This window comes from Ammospiza caudacuta, chromosome 13, assembly GCF_027887145.1.
Source record: "Ammospiza caudacuta isolate bAmmCau1 chromosome 13, bAmmCau1.pri, whole genome shotgun sequence".
Taxonomy (NCBI): Eukaryota; Metazoa; Chordata; class Aves; order Passeriformes; family Passerellidae; genus Ammospiza; species Ammospiza caudacuta.
This window is the reverse complement of record NC_080605.1, coordinates 9,929,477-9,945,830: the sequence shown is the minus strand read 5'-3', so window position 1 is coordinate 9,945,830 and position 16,354 is coordinate 9,929,477. Positions and strand designations below refer to the sequence as shown.

The window sequence follows — 16,354 nt, the reverse complement described above, 5'->3', positions numbered from 1 at the left end:
CAAACACTTGGACATCTTGGAAGTGTTGAAGGCTTGACTGGATGGAGCTCTGAGTAACCTGGTCTACTGAAAGGTGTCCATGGCAGAGGGGTTGGAACTAGGATGTCCTTAAGGTCCTTTCCAACCCAAACCATTCATGACTCAATGATCTCTTTTTGAACATTTTCTCTGTTAGTGGCTTACAGTGATAACAACACACATCGTCTCTCACTCTTCAGTTAAAATCTGTGCTTTAGAAACTTGACACAGATTAAGAAAATATGCAATGAGTTGAAATTATTAATTCTGCACATTCAACCAACAAGAATGAAACCTCACCTTTCTATTATCAGTGATAACCCTTCAAAGGCTTACCAGCCACTATGCCCAGTTAGGGTAGGAGGGGTCTGGAGCAGGAATGCTGATCTTCTAATGGGAAAGCACAGCTAGACACAAGGGTGGCAAAGCCAGTGTGTATTGTAGGTGTGTGTGAGGACTACCTGTTCAGAAATATCCTTCTCTGACCCAGAGGATGCTGTTGAAGGACACACCTAGCAGCTCTCAGTACTGGCCAGGTCTCACATAACTCACTTGTGTGTAATTCCCTGAGATTTTATTAAATTCAAGAGAAGATTAGTCAGGAAATTTCAGAATAACAATTGAACAAATGATCTTACCATATGATATCTAAAAGAAAAAACCTTAGAAACTCTGCCAATCTTCTTGTGGGAACAGAGGATATAGCAACATTCTTTCATTCTATAAAACATGTCCTTTAAATATTTACTAGTCTTGTATTTTCTACATGTGGCCATATCCCAAGCAAAAGCCCTCTACCTCTCACTAAAGTGTGCCTAAGAACATTCACTGCATATGCAATAAGAGTTTTAAAGGATCCAGATGTGAATTAGAAAAACAACTGTGTCCATTAAAACTGAATTTCAAACTACTGGAGTAAGATCAAGCAGGAAAGCTGTGGTTTATTCCAGAGCACCACCCACACAATTCTCTGAGTAGGATACCAAATGACAGTAATGTAACCAGCAAAATGCAAAACAAAGCTGTCACATCTGATTACACTCCCAGTGACTGAATGGACGGCAGACAAGAGATTTTCTCGATCTTCACAACCTCTCAAAATAAACCTTGTATCACTGTACAGCCATACATATCATAAATTTCTAATTAACAACTTTTTTTTTCTGTTTGGCTATAAAATATCATTTATGATTCAACAAACTTGAGGAATACTTACAGGACTATTGTGTGGGAATAAATTAAAGCTTCTCTTTTGAAATAGAAACTGTTTGTTTTTGCACTCCAGACTTCAGAGAAGTGAAATTTCAAGATGCACTATTGAAGAGGTCTTGGCAGAAAACAATACCTACACAGTGCTGTTGAAACAGGCAATGACTGCAGTTTAAGCAATAGCAACAATACACTATTAACTTTGAAAGACTATACTACTAGTGTTGCATTCAATTTTGAAAAACAGTTGCTTGTTTTGGAAGCACTCCCATACAAGGCAAATGGGCAACTTCCAGCATTTCTAGGAGATCAGAATTTCTTATTTTTGACCTGTAATGGACAATATACATACTTTCCTTAGAGTTTTAACCTGATTGTAAAGTATTTGCTTTCAACTCTAGTGAGCAGGTTTAGGCACTCAGCCAGCAAGGCAGAGCCTGTCCCAGCCAGGGCACAGGAGAGACCTGTCCCTTGGATGGGTACAGCCTCGACACACCTCTGCCGCCTTCCTCGGGTGGATACATCCTCTGCTCCCCTCACTGGTACAAATTTAGGCACGGGTTCTCAAAGTCCAGGAGCAGCGAGCCTTTGTTCCAGATTAAGGGTGTGGTGAGCCAGAGCCCGGCCGGCAGCAGCAGCCAGGTGGTGGCCACATCGCAGCTAAGAAGCCGGCAAAACTCGCAGGGCATCCAGCCGGGAGCAGAGTAACCTCTGCTGTAAGAAGGACAGACTGCCACAGCACCCCGCCCGCTGCTGTCACCTTCGGCCCCTGGCACACACAGTCACGGCACGGGACATTCTGCGGCACCGGCTTCTGCCAACCCGCGGGACTCAGGCCGAGTACTCGGGCGGTGGAGTCACCGTCCCTGGGGTGTTCAGGGACAGACCGGACGTGGCCCTTAGTGCCAGGGTGTGGTTGGCACGGTGCTGACCGGTCACAGGAGTGACTGGATGGCCCCGGGGGTCCCTTCCAACCTCAGTGATTCTGTGGCTCCGTGAATCCTGCCTAAGTCTCTGAAGCGCTGCACTGCCCCGGGTTCCCAAGGGTGGGATCAGAGGGCGCGGGCACGGCGCACCTCAGGCCGGGAGCAAGGGGCACAGCCGGGGGAGCAGCGAGGAGCTGCTGGCGGTTGCATGAAGGGAGAGGGCGGGGGAGGCTGCGGGCAGGGGCAGGACAGGAGAAATCAGATAAATATTAAGGGGGGGAAAAATCACTATTCGGGTGATCTGGCCTTGGAACAGGCTGCCCGGGGAGGTGGTGGAGTCACCATTCCTAGAGCGTTTTAGAGGTGCGTGCATGTGGCTCAGGTGATGTGCTTTAGAGGTAGTGCCGGCTTGACAGCGGGACTTGATGATTTGAAAGGGCTCTTCCAGCCTTGAGCATTCTCTGATTCGGCAGGATGCCGTGAGGGTTCTAGAGAGGCGACGCTGCCCGGGCTGCTCATAAGGGGAAATGCCCGGAGCTCGGCCCGTACAGACGCCGGGCGATCGCGGCTCGGGGATGGCGGATCCCGATCCCGCCGCTGCCCGGCCCCGCCGCCGCTCACCCGCTCACCGCCGCCCTGCGCCAGACCTCCGGCGCGCCAGGGGGCGCTGCGGCCGCCACCGCCCGCTGCAGGCCGCGCGGGCCGGGCCGGGCTCCGCCTCAACAGCGCGGCCTCTCCCGGGCGGGCCGGGCCGGGGCCATGGGGAAGAAACACAAGAAGCACAAGTCGGACAAACATCCCTACGAGGGTGGGTCCCTCCGGGGGTGGGCGGGTAGAGGCCGCCGGGCAGCGCGGCCCGAAACGGACGCGGGCCCCGGAGCCCCCAGCGGCGCCCGCCCCGCCCCGCCGGGCCCAGCGCCGGGGCTGTTTGAGCGCTCCGGGCTGAGGCTGCGGGAGCGGGGCCCTCGCTCCGCCCGCGGGCCCGGGGACGGGAGATGGGCGGCGGGCTCGGCTCTGCGCGGGGGAGAAGCAGCTGCGGGGACTGGAAATGAGGAAATGGTGCGATGAGGAAGAGGAGCGATCGCGGGGTTATTGAGGACGGGGCTGTGTCTTATGTGGTACTCACACAGCCTGTTTCTCTGCCGGTTCTAAGAATATGTAGAAAAGCCCCTGAAGCTGGTGCTGAAAGTTGGAGGAAATGAAGTTGCTGAGCTGTCCACGGGAAATGCAGGACTCGATTCCAGCCTCTACGAAGACAAATCTGAACATGAAAAACACAAGGACAGAAAAAGGAAAAAGAGAAAGAAAGGAGAAAAACAAGTTCCTGGTGAAGAAAAGGAGAAAAGGAGGAGAAAAGTTAAGGTATGTGTTCATGCTACTGCATTTTAGCAAAAAATATATTTTGACTTTCTCTGGGTTTCACAGGAGAAGGTCAGCAGATATGACTGTAACTCGTATCCTTAAGCTGGAATATATTCAGCCTCTGTGTTTGAGACATTTCTGTCTCATTTTTAAAGGATACACACCACATAGCTGTCACATTTTCTAAAAACCTAATTCAGTGATACATTGCATTGTATGGCTGAATTATTTCAGTGTCCAGCAGATGGAGACAGTACATAAAGAATACAGAATTTTTAAGCACTTACAAACTATTCTTATCTTTAAACTTTGTGAATATGTTTTCAAAAATCTATAGAGCATTATGTACATAAATAATGCAGGGTTTGCAAGTGCTCTTACATTCCCATAACAATCTTTCCAGGAGGATAAAAAGAAACGAGATCGAGACCATGGAGACAGTGAGGGAGAGCAGGAGCTGAAATGTCAGACCCCGGTCAGAATGGAATTGTCACCAGAGAAACCACTGACGAGCTCTTTATCCAAGCCGGAGGGTAGGGGGAAAAAAGAAATTTCTTTTCCTAATTCATGTTTTTTGTAATTGACTCATGTTTTATTGTTCTTTGTTTACTTTTGTAGTAAGTGACTTGGCATTTTGTGCCATCTCAGTGTTTTTCTTCATCTCGTACAGAAGTTTGGAATTAGGTTTCTGTACACTTCCTTTGGTATTTCTGTCAGAGTGAGCAGAATGTCAAGTAAGAGCAATGGGAAAAGTAGATCCCCCATAGGTATTGTGGGGTTTGCCATTCTATTCTTTTCTTTATACTGAGTTCTCAAGGTGCATCAGTTTTGTTTGGTTGATTTCTGATATCTTGGAAGTGCAGTCAGTTCTGCCTCACACTGTTTCTCCCCCTCCTTGTGTTTGGTCTAGAGGTGGAGCAGACACCACTTCAGGAAGCTCTGAATCAACTCATGAGACAGCTGCAGAGGTAATGTCTGTGCCACAGGCTTGAAGAGCTGTGAAGGGAAAATAACATCCAGTAAGGGAAGGGGCACACACAAAGCTGAGGGAAATTTTGGTAAATATATTGCCAAGAGGGCTGTTGTAGGAATTTAAGTGCTAGTTTAAGAAAGTGTGCTTAGAACTTCTCTTCAGCTTAGGCTTCTTGTGAGCACCTCCAGTTTCAAGTTCATAGTAGTTTTTAAAAGCTTTCTAAACCAGGAAAGTTTTCCAATAACATGATGCTTTCTTTAGAGGAACCTTTTGAAAGGAAGGCACAAGAGGTTGTAATTAGCTTGCCAAAGTTTTTTTTACCTCGAGTTCTTCTATTTTAGCATTATTTACTATGAAAAGGAAGTATGAAAACTTCAACCATGTTCTCTGTTTTACTAACCACATGTCTTTTTGGTTAAAACAATCAAGTCTGCAGCTTTTTCAAATAGTTTCTTATTTAAGATAATATTTCTTGACTTTAAGACTATCTGCATCTTGTGCAAGAGTGGTTGGAAGGTCTTTCCCTTTAGGTGTCTCACTTGAAACTTTGTTTGCAAGTTTTCTCTTATCCATAAATTTTCAAGACCTAGATGTAATGTCAGTTTCAAGAAACTTAAACTATCAAAAGATGCCTGTTAGTTTTGGCTCTCTTTCTGTGCATGCAAAAAGCAGCACTTTTGATTTTGAGCTGTCTCTTCCCATCTGATAATTTCTGAGTAAGTGGTGAAACACAAGAATATTCTTATATTCTGTACATTTCTTTTAATTATTTCTAATATGGTATAAAACACCTTTGTTAAAATGTAAAACCTTTAAAAAATTTTTGGAGTTTTTTTCACTTTCTGGGGTGTACAGATAGTTATCAAAATGTAGAAAGAACTTCTGAAATATATTTGTAGTACTTTTTTGGTACATGGGTCTGCATATGAGATCTTTTCAACTTTGAAAGGGAAAGATTATGCTGACATAAGCTGTTTCTCTCTTTATAGTTCTAGTTTCTTTTTAGCTTAGTTATTTCCTTTCTATTTAATTCTAAACTCAGGTCTTTGTTATAAGTTGAAACATAAAAAAATGTCTTTCATTTCTTCACAGAAAGGATCCAAGTTCTTTCTTTTCATTTCCTGTGACTGACTTTATTGCCCCTGGCTATTCCATGATCATTAAAAACCCAATGGATTTTAGTACCATGAAAGAGAAGATCAAGAACAATGGGTACCAGTCCATAGAAGAATTAAAGGTAATGTTTTGGATTTTGTTTTGACTACAGAGGAGTATTATGCTCAATTGACTTGAAGGCAGTATTTTATGGGAATAGAAGGATGCCAAAATGAATCAGTACTTCTGCCTCAAGGAATGTTTCTTCTTGAATTTATGTGAGCAAGTAAGTTCTGACTGTAAAAGAGAAAACACTTCTGGTTTGTAAATGTGCATCTCCAAAAGATGCAGATGGTTTCAGGTTTTGTGCAGGATTGCATGGAGTCTGTCCATTTGTCCCCCAGCATATTTTAAATCTATTACTTTTCCCAGGCTAGTCTGGTCAGATCAACAAGTGAAGGCACTGTGAGCTTGGTTCTGTTGACAGCAGCCACTTGTCCTTGTGCTGTGGTGTGCCTAAGGGATTCAAGGCCTGGTTTGAAAACCTCCTTGAACTTCTAAAAGATGTGGGGCCTAGTTTTGTTTTGTTTTTCATCAGAAATACTCTAGTTCTTTACTGGGCTAGATTGTGTGTAATTATCAATTAGGCAGATGTCAGTTAATAGCATTGGTTTTATTTTCTTGCACATTCTTTAGATCTCCAAAACTTAAGAAGAGCATACCCTGTTGTAACAGCTGTTTCTGGTTAGTTTTTCATTTTAACTTTGTAAATGATGAGGATGTGATAAAACATTCACCTGCAGAGGCTGCAGTGAGCATAGAAGTGCAGTTTCTAGCTCACTTGAATTTCAGACAAGCACACATTTCTTCATTGTAACTAAAACTTTGGGATAGTCTTTGTAATAATTTAACTTTGCACTGCAGCTTTTCTTTGCCTTTGTTATGTTGCTTCACTTTTTTTTAATGACTGCTGATTGGCCAGGAGGTGGGTAGTTGTAATTAAGAGGGCTTCCCTAAAACTTTGAAAACTACAAACAGTACTGAACACTTAAGAATCCTTTAAGAATGTTTTTTGGGTTGATAGATTCAAGTCTTAAAACAAAGTTACATACTTATCCCTGTTTACATTTTTAATAGATTTCTTAAATTCATTAATTGAAAGTATTCTTCTAAGTTTTTTTCCCTAAAGCTCAAGACACCCCATTTGCCACACAAATATCAGTATAGTATGCTGTAAAATTAACTTTCATTCCAAAATTCTTCATGTTTGAACAGGATAACTTCAAACTGATGTGTAATAATGCAATGATTTACAACAAACCAGACACCATTTACTACAAAGCTGCAAAAAAACTGCTGCACTCAGGGATGAAGATACTTAGCCAGGTAACAAAAAGCACCAAACAAAATATTCAAAAGTATACTGCTTCTCTTTTTGATCTCTGTTTATCCCTTTTACAGGGATCTCTTGAAAATCAATAAAACCTTGCATGGTATTTGTCAAATGTTTGTATATTGGAATATAAATAGTACATTGTTTTAGTAGTGCTGCCAGACCAGTCATTGTAGAAATAGTTGCATTTAGTATTTCACCTTCTAGATTCTGTTTGTTTGCTAGTGTAACAAAGAACTCAGATAAAATGAGTTTCTATGGGTAGGTTACAAAAAGATTAATTGAAGCAGCAAATAAAAGGATTTTGATGTTATTCAGGAGAGAATTCAGAGCCTGAAGCAAAGTATAGAATTCATGGCTGACCTGCAGAAGACAAGGAAGCAGAAGGACAAGACAGATCTGCAGCAAACTGGGGAAGAGGAAAATGGTCCTGGGAAAGACAGAGGAGAACCTATGGATGGTGACACCAAAGCATTCAAAACACCCAGCAAAGAGCACAAAAAGTGAAGTATTATCTGACTCACTGTAGGATACACCTTTTAAATGCTACAGAAACAAGATGACTTAGGGTAGAGTGGATGTGGGTTTCTCTCTGGTACTGCTTAGACATTTTCATCTCAAGGGATCAAAACTTACATAAAGTATCATCATCTGTTAAAACCAAATAAGTTTAGAATAATTTTTAATACAATCATTTTTGAGTGTAGGTAACCATGTACTGTTCATCAACTCCATTCCTTCAATTATTTTGTGGTTTAGTGTCCATTTCATGGACACTATGAAGTTTTGGAGAAAGCTTGCAAACATGTGCTTTTAAACATTTTGGTACAAACAGCTACATAGCCAATTTTGATTACTTTTTCTTTGTTTGTTTACATAGTAGTTGTATTTGAAACATGCAGCTGCCTAGCTACAGAAAGTGTACTTTCTGAAATAGCTGTTCATTTCTAGAAATACCAGATATGAAGATGGTAAATATTTAGGTAAGTAAATGCTGGATACTAAAATTAAGAGCATCCAATATTCCAAGAGTATCTTAGTTTTGTAGGAGATCTTTACAGAGACCTTTACAGTTATTAACTGTAAAGGTTTACCAATGTAAACCTTTGTCACATGCCTTCCCCAGCTGTATTAAATACAGTCACATTCAATAGCACTCTTTTTTGTTGTTAGTTGTTTTGTCCACAAAACCAGAGTTAGCTAAAACTATTGTCAGAGTATCCTGGTGTGTTATTTAGCCAGCTGGTGTCCAGCTAGTCCCTAAGCTGTGTGGGTGCATTCACAGGAAGGATAAAGACCTGCTTGAAGACAAGTTACGGAGCAATAGCTTGGAAAGGGAGCAGGAGCAGATTGATCGGATCGTGAAGGAGTCCGGAGGGAAGTTAACCAGGCGCCTTGCAAACAGCCAGGTAAGCACTGGGGGATTGGGTAGCTCCTTTCCCTTTTCCATAAACCAGGTTTCCTTGACCTCTTACACCAGTTGAAACCTCATACCTGCTTTTACTGCAGCTTACACCATTTTACACCATTGATCACCTGTGTAACATCATAAGGTTAAAAAAAAGTGCAATTTGAGTGCATGCTGAATTTCATCAGCAGAGCAAGTTGAGCTAAAATTTTCAATAAAGTAATAGAAAAAGATGAATAGTAGAAAGCTCAAGAAACTAAATCTGACCTGCAAAAAATGTCATAGTTTTGAAACAGACACATACCTGACCAAAGATTGTTAATATTACAGGAGAAGAAACTCTGATTAGTAATACTGTGCCTGTTTCATTTTCTACATTTTTTTGTCACTTGGCCTCTGCAGAAAAATTAATATTTATCATAATATCTCAGTTCTTTGTGCCTATACCAATAATAAAATTATCTAGTGAAAGTAAAAATTTAGAGCAGCACTCAATTTTGAGTGACTGATTTCCTTTCTTATTCCTGCAGATAGGACAGTTTCATTAAATGTCATTAGTTTAAGGACCATGAATTTCAAGTACTATGTAAATTAAAATAGTCTAATCTTATTTCAGTGTGAATTTGAACGAAGAAAACCAGATGGTACAACAACCCTGGGCCTTCTTAACCCCGTTGACCTCGCTGCAGGAGGTGAGTTGGCATGGTTCAGGGAACAAGTGACTTCCACCTACCTGGCACCTTTGCAGGGACAGATGAGCAAATCCTGGCCAAGAACTGAATGCCTCTTTCCAGCCTGATAAAGATCTGGATTGGAAAAGCTGCAGCTGAGAGATCACATAGATGGGCCTCAGCTGTGGCTGTTGTTAGGAGCAGCTGGTGGATGCCCTCAGTGCTGTTGCTTCTCTGATTTGTGTCAGCTGTTTGTGGAAGCTGCAAAAGAACACTTTTGCTGCTGGAGAATTTCTTGGGATCCTCTTATTTCTGGTCCATGTACAGAGTGCAGTGTCTGCTGAGCCAGAAGGCCACAGATGTTTTAGAATTAGGAACTGTCTGGGTCCCAGATCATTAGCATGAAGCATTTGGATAGGAAAGCACACTTTGAGAGCCATGTCCTGTTTATTTTGAGTTCTTAGCTGTGAGTATTAAATGAGTTGGTCATCTTTGTAAGCCTTCTCTGTTTCTGTATTTTGGTATGTCCTATTGCAGAGCCAGGTTACTGCCCTGTAAAGCTGGGAATGACAGCAGGAAGGCTTCAGTCGGGAGTTAATACATTACAGGGGTTCAAAGAAGATAAAAGAAACAAAGTTACTCCAGGTAAGTGCTGATTTAAAAAAAAAAAAATACAAATCTTTCTTTTATATAAAAAAAGTGTATTTGATCTTGTTACTAGCACATAAATTTGGAACTAAGTATTTCTGAAGATAAAGCACATTATTAGATGTCCTTGCCCATGACAGAGGGGTTGGAATTGGATGATCTTTAAGGTCCCTCCCAACCCAAACCATTCTGTGATTCTTTGTATCCATTGCACAATTAAACAGCAGATCACAAAGTCCAGCTTAAGTTACACATACAAAAGGGGCAAGATACTTACTTTTTAACTACACTGAGAAGAGAAACAACCAGATGGGGAAAGGTTTTTAGTGGCTTTAAAATAGCCAGGGTGGGCCTGAGAACCTTTTTCCAGCATCAAACTCTTCATGTTGTGCTAAGGCTCACAGTGGTGTTAATGACATATTTGCAAATACAAATGCATTTGGTTTAGATCTGAGTAAAAATTGTTACCTTGTGAACAGATGGTGTTCTGTGAAGGCATGTTTCACCTTAAGAAATACATTCCTTCAAAATTCTTTCTTGAGGATGGTCTTACAGCCCCTTCTCATTTCTATCTGAAGCTTACAAAGCAGGGTAATAATTAATGCTATTGTTATTCATTAGTGACATACTTGAATTATGGACCCTTCAGTTCCTATGCACCAACATATGATTCAACATTTGCCAACATAAGCAAAGAAGATTCTGACCTAATCTACTCAACATATGGGGAAGACTCTAACCAAGGATCTTCCAGGTAACCCAGCAAGCAGGGTGCACAGTACAGCTCCCAAGGACAGAGGCAGTTGTGTGCAACTCTCTGCAGGATGGGCTGGCTTTGCTGTGGAGTGATGGCCCTGCTGTCTTTAGAGCTCACAGGGGTTTGTTTGTGTTAGAAACAAACACCTCAGTAGAAGAGCCTGCCTCTGAAGTGAAATTAGCCAAGTTGGAAGAATTTTTATGCTGCTGAAACCTAGGAATACACTGTCTAAACTTAGATGTATTTATAACTGAAGGACTTATGTTCAAAGCCAGAATATTGAGTTGTAGAAATGTTTGTATAAACTGGTGGGGTTTTTTCACATTAATTACTGCCTTGAATGAGATACAGCTTTGTATATAAAAATAATTCTAATGGTTTCTGATTTTTGATTGCAAAAATGTCAAAGTCCCTTTGTTTTGTGAGAATTGCACAAGGAGCAGGCACAGTGATACAAATTTTTAGGAAAAGGAGCAATTCTTTAGTACATTGTAAATGTGAAGGGCCTAGGCAAGTTTGGTTTTGTGTTGATGCAGCTGCCTGAGACACTGCACTTTTCCAAGTTTTCCAGTGTCCCTTTCAGACTGGATTCCTCAGCTACAGAAGGCAGGCATGATTAAACTAAAGCAATCCATTCTGATCAGATCCTGTGCTACTTTTTGTGTTTTCTGTGCTGTACATACTGGTTTGACCTTACATAACATTTTTACATTAAATGTTTGATATGAAAGTCGTTATCTTAACTATCTTTATTCTTTCAGTATTCAAGATTTTTTTATGAAGTCCCAGGATTATCCTCTCTTAATGGCTGATAGTTTGCTGGATGTTCTAACTAAAGGAGGACATTCTAGAGCTCTCAGAGAACTAGAAATGGTAAGAGTGGATTTGTGTACTATCTGGTCTTTGGTTTTAGCACACAAGCTCTAAAGCGAGAGAAAGATGATGCTGATCCTATTGATGGTCTTCCTTTTAACTGATAGAATTGGAGAGTAAAGACTGGTCTTTGCCTTCAGTGGCAGGATTTTCTGGAAAGGAATTACTGTATTGTTAATGAGTGAATATTAACATATTGTACATAGAAATATAATTATCCATTCTTTGTCCATTATCCCATTCCCATTATCACTAACTCTTGTTTCAAGACCAATAAGCAGTTGTTTAAAAATAAGGTCATCACTGACAGGCTTTTTTTTTCTATTAAAATTTTAGCACATTCCTAGCTGCCCCTGTTTAGTTCAGGTGAATTAATATGTAGTTTTTCCTTTTACTTGGTACCATGCTTTTGTACTCAAGCATGTACTGTGTAAAAATATTGAACAGTAACATCAAAGTCTTAGGAAATTCCAGTCCTGCCCATGCTAAACATAACTGGAATCAAAGGAGCTCATTTGATAACCTTAATTGACAATCCAAGAATTATTTGAGAATCTCCTCAGAGCAGTTTCTGTTAACTAGAAGTCTTGCTTTGAGGTTCAAATCAAATCATATTGAAATAAACAGATTGTAGCCTGAATGGGTCAAATATTACCTAAGTTAATACTCGAAAAAGTTCATGGACCTTTTTGCCTTAGCTCACAGCTTTCCTTAGCATTACATGTTATCTCTTTTCTTATACCCAGTAGTGGCACTGACTGTCAGGGTCTGGCCTCTTACTCTGGCAGTATTAAGAGAAATGCAATTGCATAGAGAAACAGAAAACATTTCAGCCTCTAATAACCACCCTTCCTCTTCTTCCTGCACCCCAGTAAATAGTCTCTGATGTGACATCACTGTGAACTTTGCAAAGAGAAATAAAACCTGAGCTGAAAAACTGTATTTCAGTAAACATTAGTACCCCAAGAAAGACCCTGAAAAATAGCTGCATTATAACTTGTTTTACAGTGAAAGCACATTATGGCATCGCATACTTACCTAAAATACGGGATCTTGTAAGATCTTACTTGGAATTTAAAAGCGTAATTTTAACATCTTCTTTAAAAATCCTTTCTTTGTTCAGCCGTGTGAGGAAGCTGAAGGCCCACAGGAAAGAAGTGAAGCAATGAAAGATGTAAAGGTAAAATTTTTCCTTACTAATTAACTTCTCCAACCAACCTGTCCAAGCTCACAGTTATAAAATGGCCTAAAACTTTCAGGGCTGTACAACAACACTGAGACTTGGACAAGCTGCAAATCTTCTGAAAATTGTATGCCCCTTTGTAGGCATGAGGAGAGTAAGGTTCTCAAAAACATTATGTCTTAACTCTCCGTTAAGAGAGCTGGAAGAAAATACTTATGTATTTTTGTTTGTGGTTGTTTGGAACTATAGATTTGTTTCTATCTTAATCTAGTTTCGTTTAACATGAATTTGTAGTGTGACTGTAAGATGCCACATGATGTGTAGCAGTCTTTGAGAAGTTCTCACTTTGTGCCCCTTATGGGCAATACATTATAGATCTCCAATCATTCCACCCAAACTTTGCTCAGTTAGAGAAAGCAGTTCTAGGGCCAGGGGTGCTCTCCTGAAGCACGTCTTCATCTGCAACCAGATCTTTGATAAAATCTCCTTTAGGTGAGCTGAAGCAATTCTTAAACTGTTTTTTAATTGGGATGCAGGTCTTAAGTTACCACATCATTTGTGCCTATCCCCAGTGGTTTTGGCAGATGCTGATTTCTATTTGCATATGAAATAGAATGAGTAAACAAGAACTGTAGAACAGTAAGTTATAGAGTGTCTTTTCAGCTTTCCCTCTGTATATTCACTTTTGTAGAGCAGGCTAACTTCACCTTTGTGTTCTGATCTTCCCCAGACAATTTTGTTGTTTCAAGGCTGAGCTGAGTATTATCTAAATTATTGCTTGCTGGGGTTTTTTTTCAGATTGTGGAAATTGATATTGCTGCCAGGTTGGACGCTGCTAATAGTGACAGACTGACAGCTCTAAAGGCAGTTACAAACTTTGGCATGCCTATAGAAGAGTTTGATTCTGAAGGTGAGCCTTCCTTCCTTCCTGAGGTAGTCAAAGTTCTGATATGTCTAACTCCTTCAGTTTCTCAGTCCCTTACAATATTTTGTATCATAAAGTAAATAGACTTTACTTAGATCTTACTAGTCAGGACTTTCTTTTTCTCTTTAAACAGAGGCTGAAATCTTCCAAAGGAAACTTGATGAAACAACAAAGCTGCTCAGAGAACTCCAGGATGCTCAGAATGAACGACTGAGCACAAAACCACCCCCTAATATGATTTGTCTTCTGGGTCCATCTTACAGAGAAATGCACTTGGGTAAATACACTTTTTCTGATCATTCTTCCAGAATTGATGAAGTCCCAACTGGTATCAGCTCCAAGAAAAAAAAAATCTCAAGGGCTGTAGTGTAGATGATGTGCTCTGTTAGGCCTAGAGGATTAACTTAAACTTCTCTGGATGTAAAGCCAGATGAAAATCTTGAATAGTAATTACAAGTATTCCCTCTTTATTCCTAAATGTCCCTAGAAGTGATTGAAGCTTCTGTATGCCATGGGGCAGACAATAGCCAAGTACCAATAACTTCCTGAGTTTTGCAGTGTCTTTGAACAGGTCTGCTTAAGTATAACCAAGTTATTATTGCAAAGCCAGCTTTGGTTCAGGATGGATCTGGTTATCAGTCTGTTGAGTTACACTAATTAATACCAGTCATACATTCTTTAGTTATTTGAGCAAACCTGCTTGTCTCACAGATCAGCTACACAGCTTTTGTTAATGGCAGCCCTCTAAGACAGGACTGTGTGCAGAGTGCCTGTTTGGCAAGTAAAACTAACTTGTGCAAGGCTGTTCATGGTCTAAACTAGACCACATGGCTGTAATTAGATAATCTCCCCATTACTTAAGAAATATGACCAAATCTAAACCAGATCAAATACTGTCTTTTTTTATGTTTCACTACTTATGGCTTCCTTCTTGAGGGAAAACCATGTTTGTAGCAACAAGAACAGTCTCTCTTTATATCCAAAGCTTTGTGCTGAATCCCAGATTCCAGCTATTACTAACAGCAGTGCTGTGTGGGTGCCACCAGCCCTCTCCCAGCTGCTGCATGTGTGGCCCAGGTTTCATTAACTTACTCTTTAACTTCTGGTGTTTCCTGATGGCAGCAAGCCTTGGCCAGCAGCTGTTCATTCCTCCTGTTCTTCTCACCTTGTCTCTTGGTTCCCAGGATGTCTTGCATGGCTGCACACAGAACACCACAGCTCTTCTGGTCTAGAAATATTATTTAACATAGTTGCCTATGTACTAAATAATTGCACTGTTTGCTGGGTGATCCAGCAATTTAGTGTCTATATATAGCATATAAACACATCCTCTTGTCTTTCCCAGCGGAGAGAGTAACCAATAACCTGAAGGAGCTGGCCCAGCAAGTGACTCCCGGTGACATTGTCAGTACCTACGGCATCCGGAAAGCAATGGGAATCTCGGTCCCTCTGCCCGAGACAGAGGACAGCTGGGTAGATTTGACAGAGGGTGAGTATATGAAAACATCTTGTAGCATCTGTTCAGCTGGAACAAAACCACATCTGCAAATCCTTAGACTGGCTTATGGTAAAACTTTGCAGTAGTGTGGTTCCAATTTTCAGTTCTTCTCTCCTTTTTAAATTCTGTTTTAAATGGAAAGTTGCTGCCTTTGGTCTCAGTCCAAATTGAATCTTTTGTGTGTATGGAACTTTGGTTCAGCTACACGGTTACTTTACAATCCATCTTACAGCACTGCCAGATTTTAAATCTCAGTAATACATTTAATTTTAGTTTTTCCATTTTGCTTGCGGTTGCAAGAGAGGAGTTAAAATTCCTCACTTGCTAAAATGAGAACATCGTGATTCCTTCTTCTCCAGGCTTTGGCTGTGCACTCCTTTTGCTTAGTTTGGCCAGCTGTCATGCTTTGGAACCTGACAGTGTGAGTTCAGCTCACCCCATCCAGCCAAAAGTAGTGGCTGTTTTTGCTGGATTAGGGAGTCTGGTCAGTGGAATCAGTACCAGACCCTCTCCTTCCTCATTTATAACATGTACAGCAAAAGAGCACCCAGAGTTAGGGCAGGGCAGGAAGAATTTCCTCTCACAAAACATAATTCACATAACAAACTTACTCAATTTGTGGTTTATGAAAGTTTTCATTAAATAACATTTTAACTGAAAGAGCAGGATTAATTCAGGAACTCATTTTTAAGGAAACTGCTCAAGAAATTTCAATTTCAAAATTATTGAGCCTTTCCTTTTCCATAACGTTACACAGAGGCTTTGTAACAGAACCAAATGAAACTCAGGATTTTCTGGGACTGTTGAAGAGCAAACACCTAACTGCATAAAAAACAAATGAGCTGAGGCATGATCTGCTGTAAATGCATGTCTTCACTTGAGCATTCTGTGGTCAGTGACCTGCTATCTGTTGTAAACTTTCAGACTTTGAAGAGCCTAAAAAGACCATCACTGTTCCTGAAAACGAGTGTGGTGCAGTTACAAGCTGAAGATTCTGTTCAGCTTACAGTTGTTTGTTTGATTCTGTTTAAGAACCAGGTAAACGTCCTTCAGGTGCATTCACCATGGGTGTTTATTGTGTGTTAAACTACTTTTGTTTATTAAATTTTGGAGCTGATGGCTTTTGAAGGGTTTGTATTAGTTACTTCTGCTATGTAAATGCACTAAATTATTCTTTTTGCATTCTCTGATGTTTTTTAGCTCCTCTATCGCATTTAAGTTTTCCTAAAATTACCAAGTGTCTGGAAACGTCAAAGCATAATGACAATGTGCCTATGTATGGTGCAGGGACTCAACCAAAAAGTTTATAGAAGCAATGTATAGACATGTCAATGAGTCTGGTTAGTGCAAACATCATTAATGTCTGCAAATCCCCCTTTTTAAATTTACTGTGCAACTCTCATGGACATGAGGAA

General features: G+C 40.8%; 1 protein-coding gene across 1 annotated transcript; it reads left to right on the top strand.

Annotated features, from left to right (window-relative positions):
- The first annotated feature begins 2,857 nt into the window (after positions 1-2,857).
- BRD7 (bromodomain containing 7) lies at positions 2,858-16,354 on the top strand. Its single transcript, XM_058813453.1, has 17 exons — positions 2,858-2,961; positions 3,307-3,515; positions 3,919-4,048; positions 4,426-4,483; positions 5,581-5,725; positions 6,859-6,969; positions 7,295-7,479; positions 8,262-8,385; positions 9,001-9,076; positions 9,593-9,700; positions 10,325-10,457; positions 11,222-11,333; positions 12,457-12,513; positions 13,315-13,426; positions 13,575-13,718; positions 14,787-14,930; positions 15,864-16,354. The coding sequence occupies exons 1-17, from the start codon at positions 2,913-2,915 to the stop codon at positions 15,926-15,928; spliced, it is 1,962 nt and encodes a 653-aa protein (XP_058669436.1). The 5' UTR covers positions 2,858-2,912; the 3' UTR covers positions 15,929-16,354.

Bases quoted from the DNA above. Each gene is read 5' to 3' on its own strand.
- BRD7 (XM_058813453.1), top strand. From the start codon at position 2,913: ATGGGGAAGAAACACAAGAAGCACAAGTCGGACAAACATCCCTACGAG. The intron at 5,726-6,858 runs GTAATGTTTTGG...ATGTTTGAACAG, and splicing joins AGTCCATAGAAGAATTAAAG to GATAACTTCAAACTGATGTG. The intron at 9,701-10,324 runs GTAAGTGCTGAT...GTTATTCATTAG, and splicing joins AAGAAACAAAGTTACTCCAG to TGACATACTTGAATTATGGA.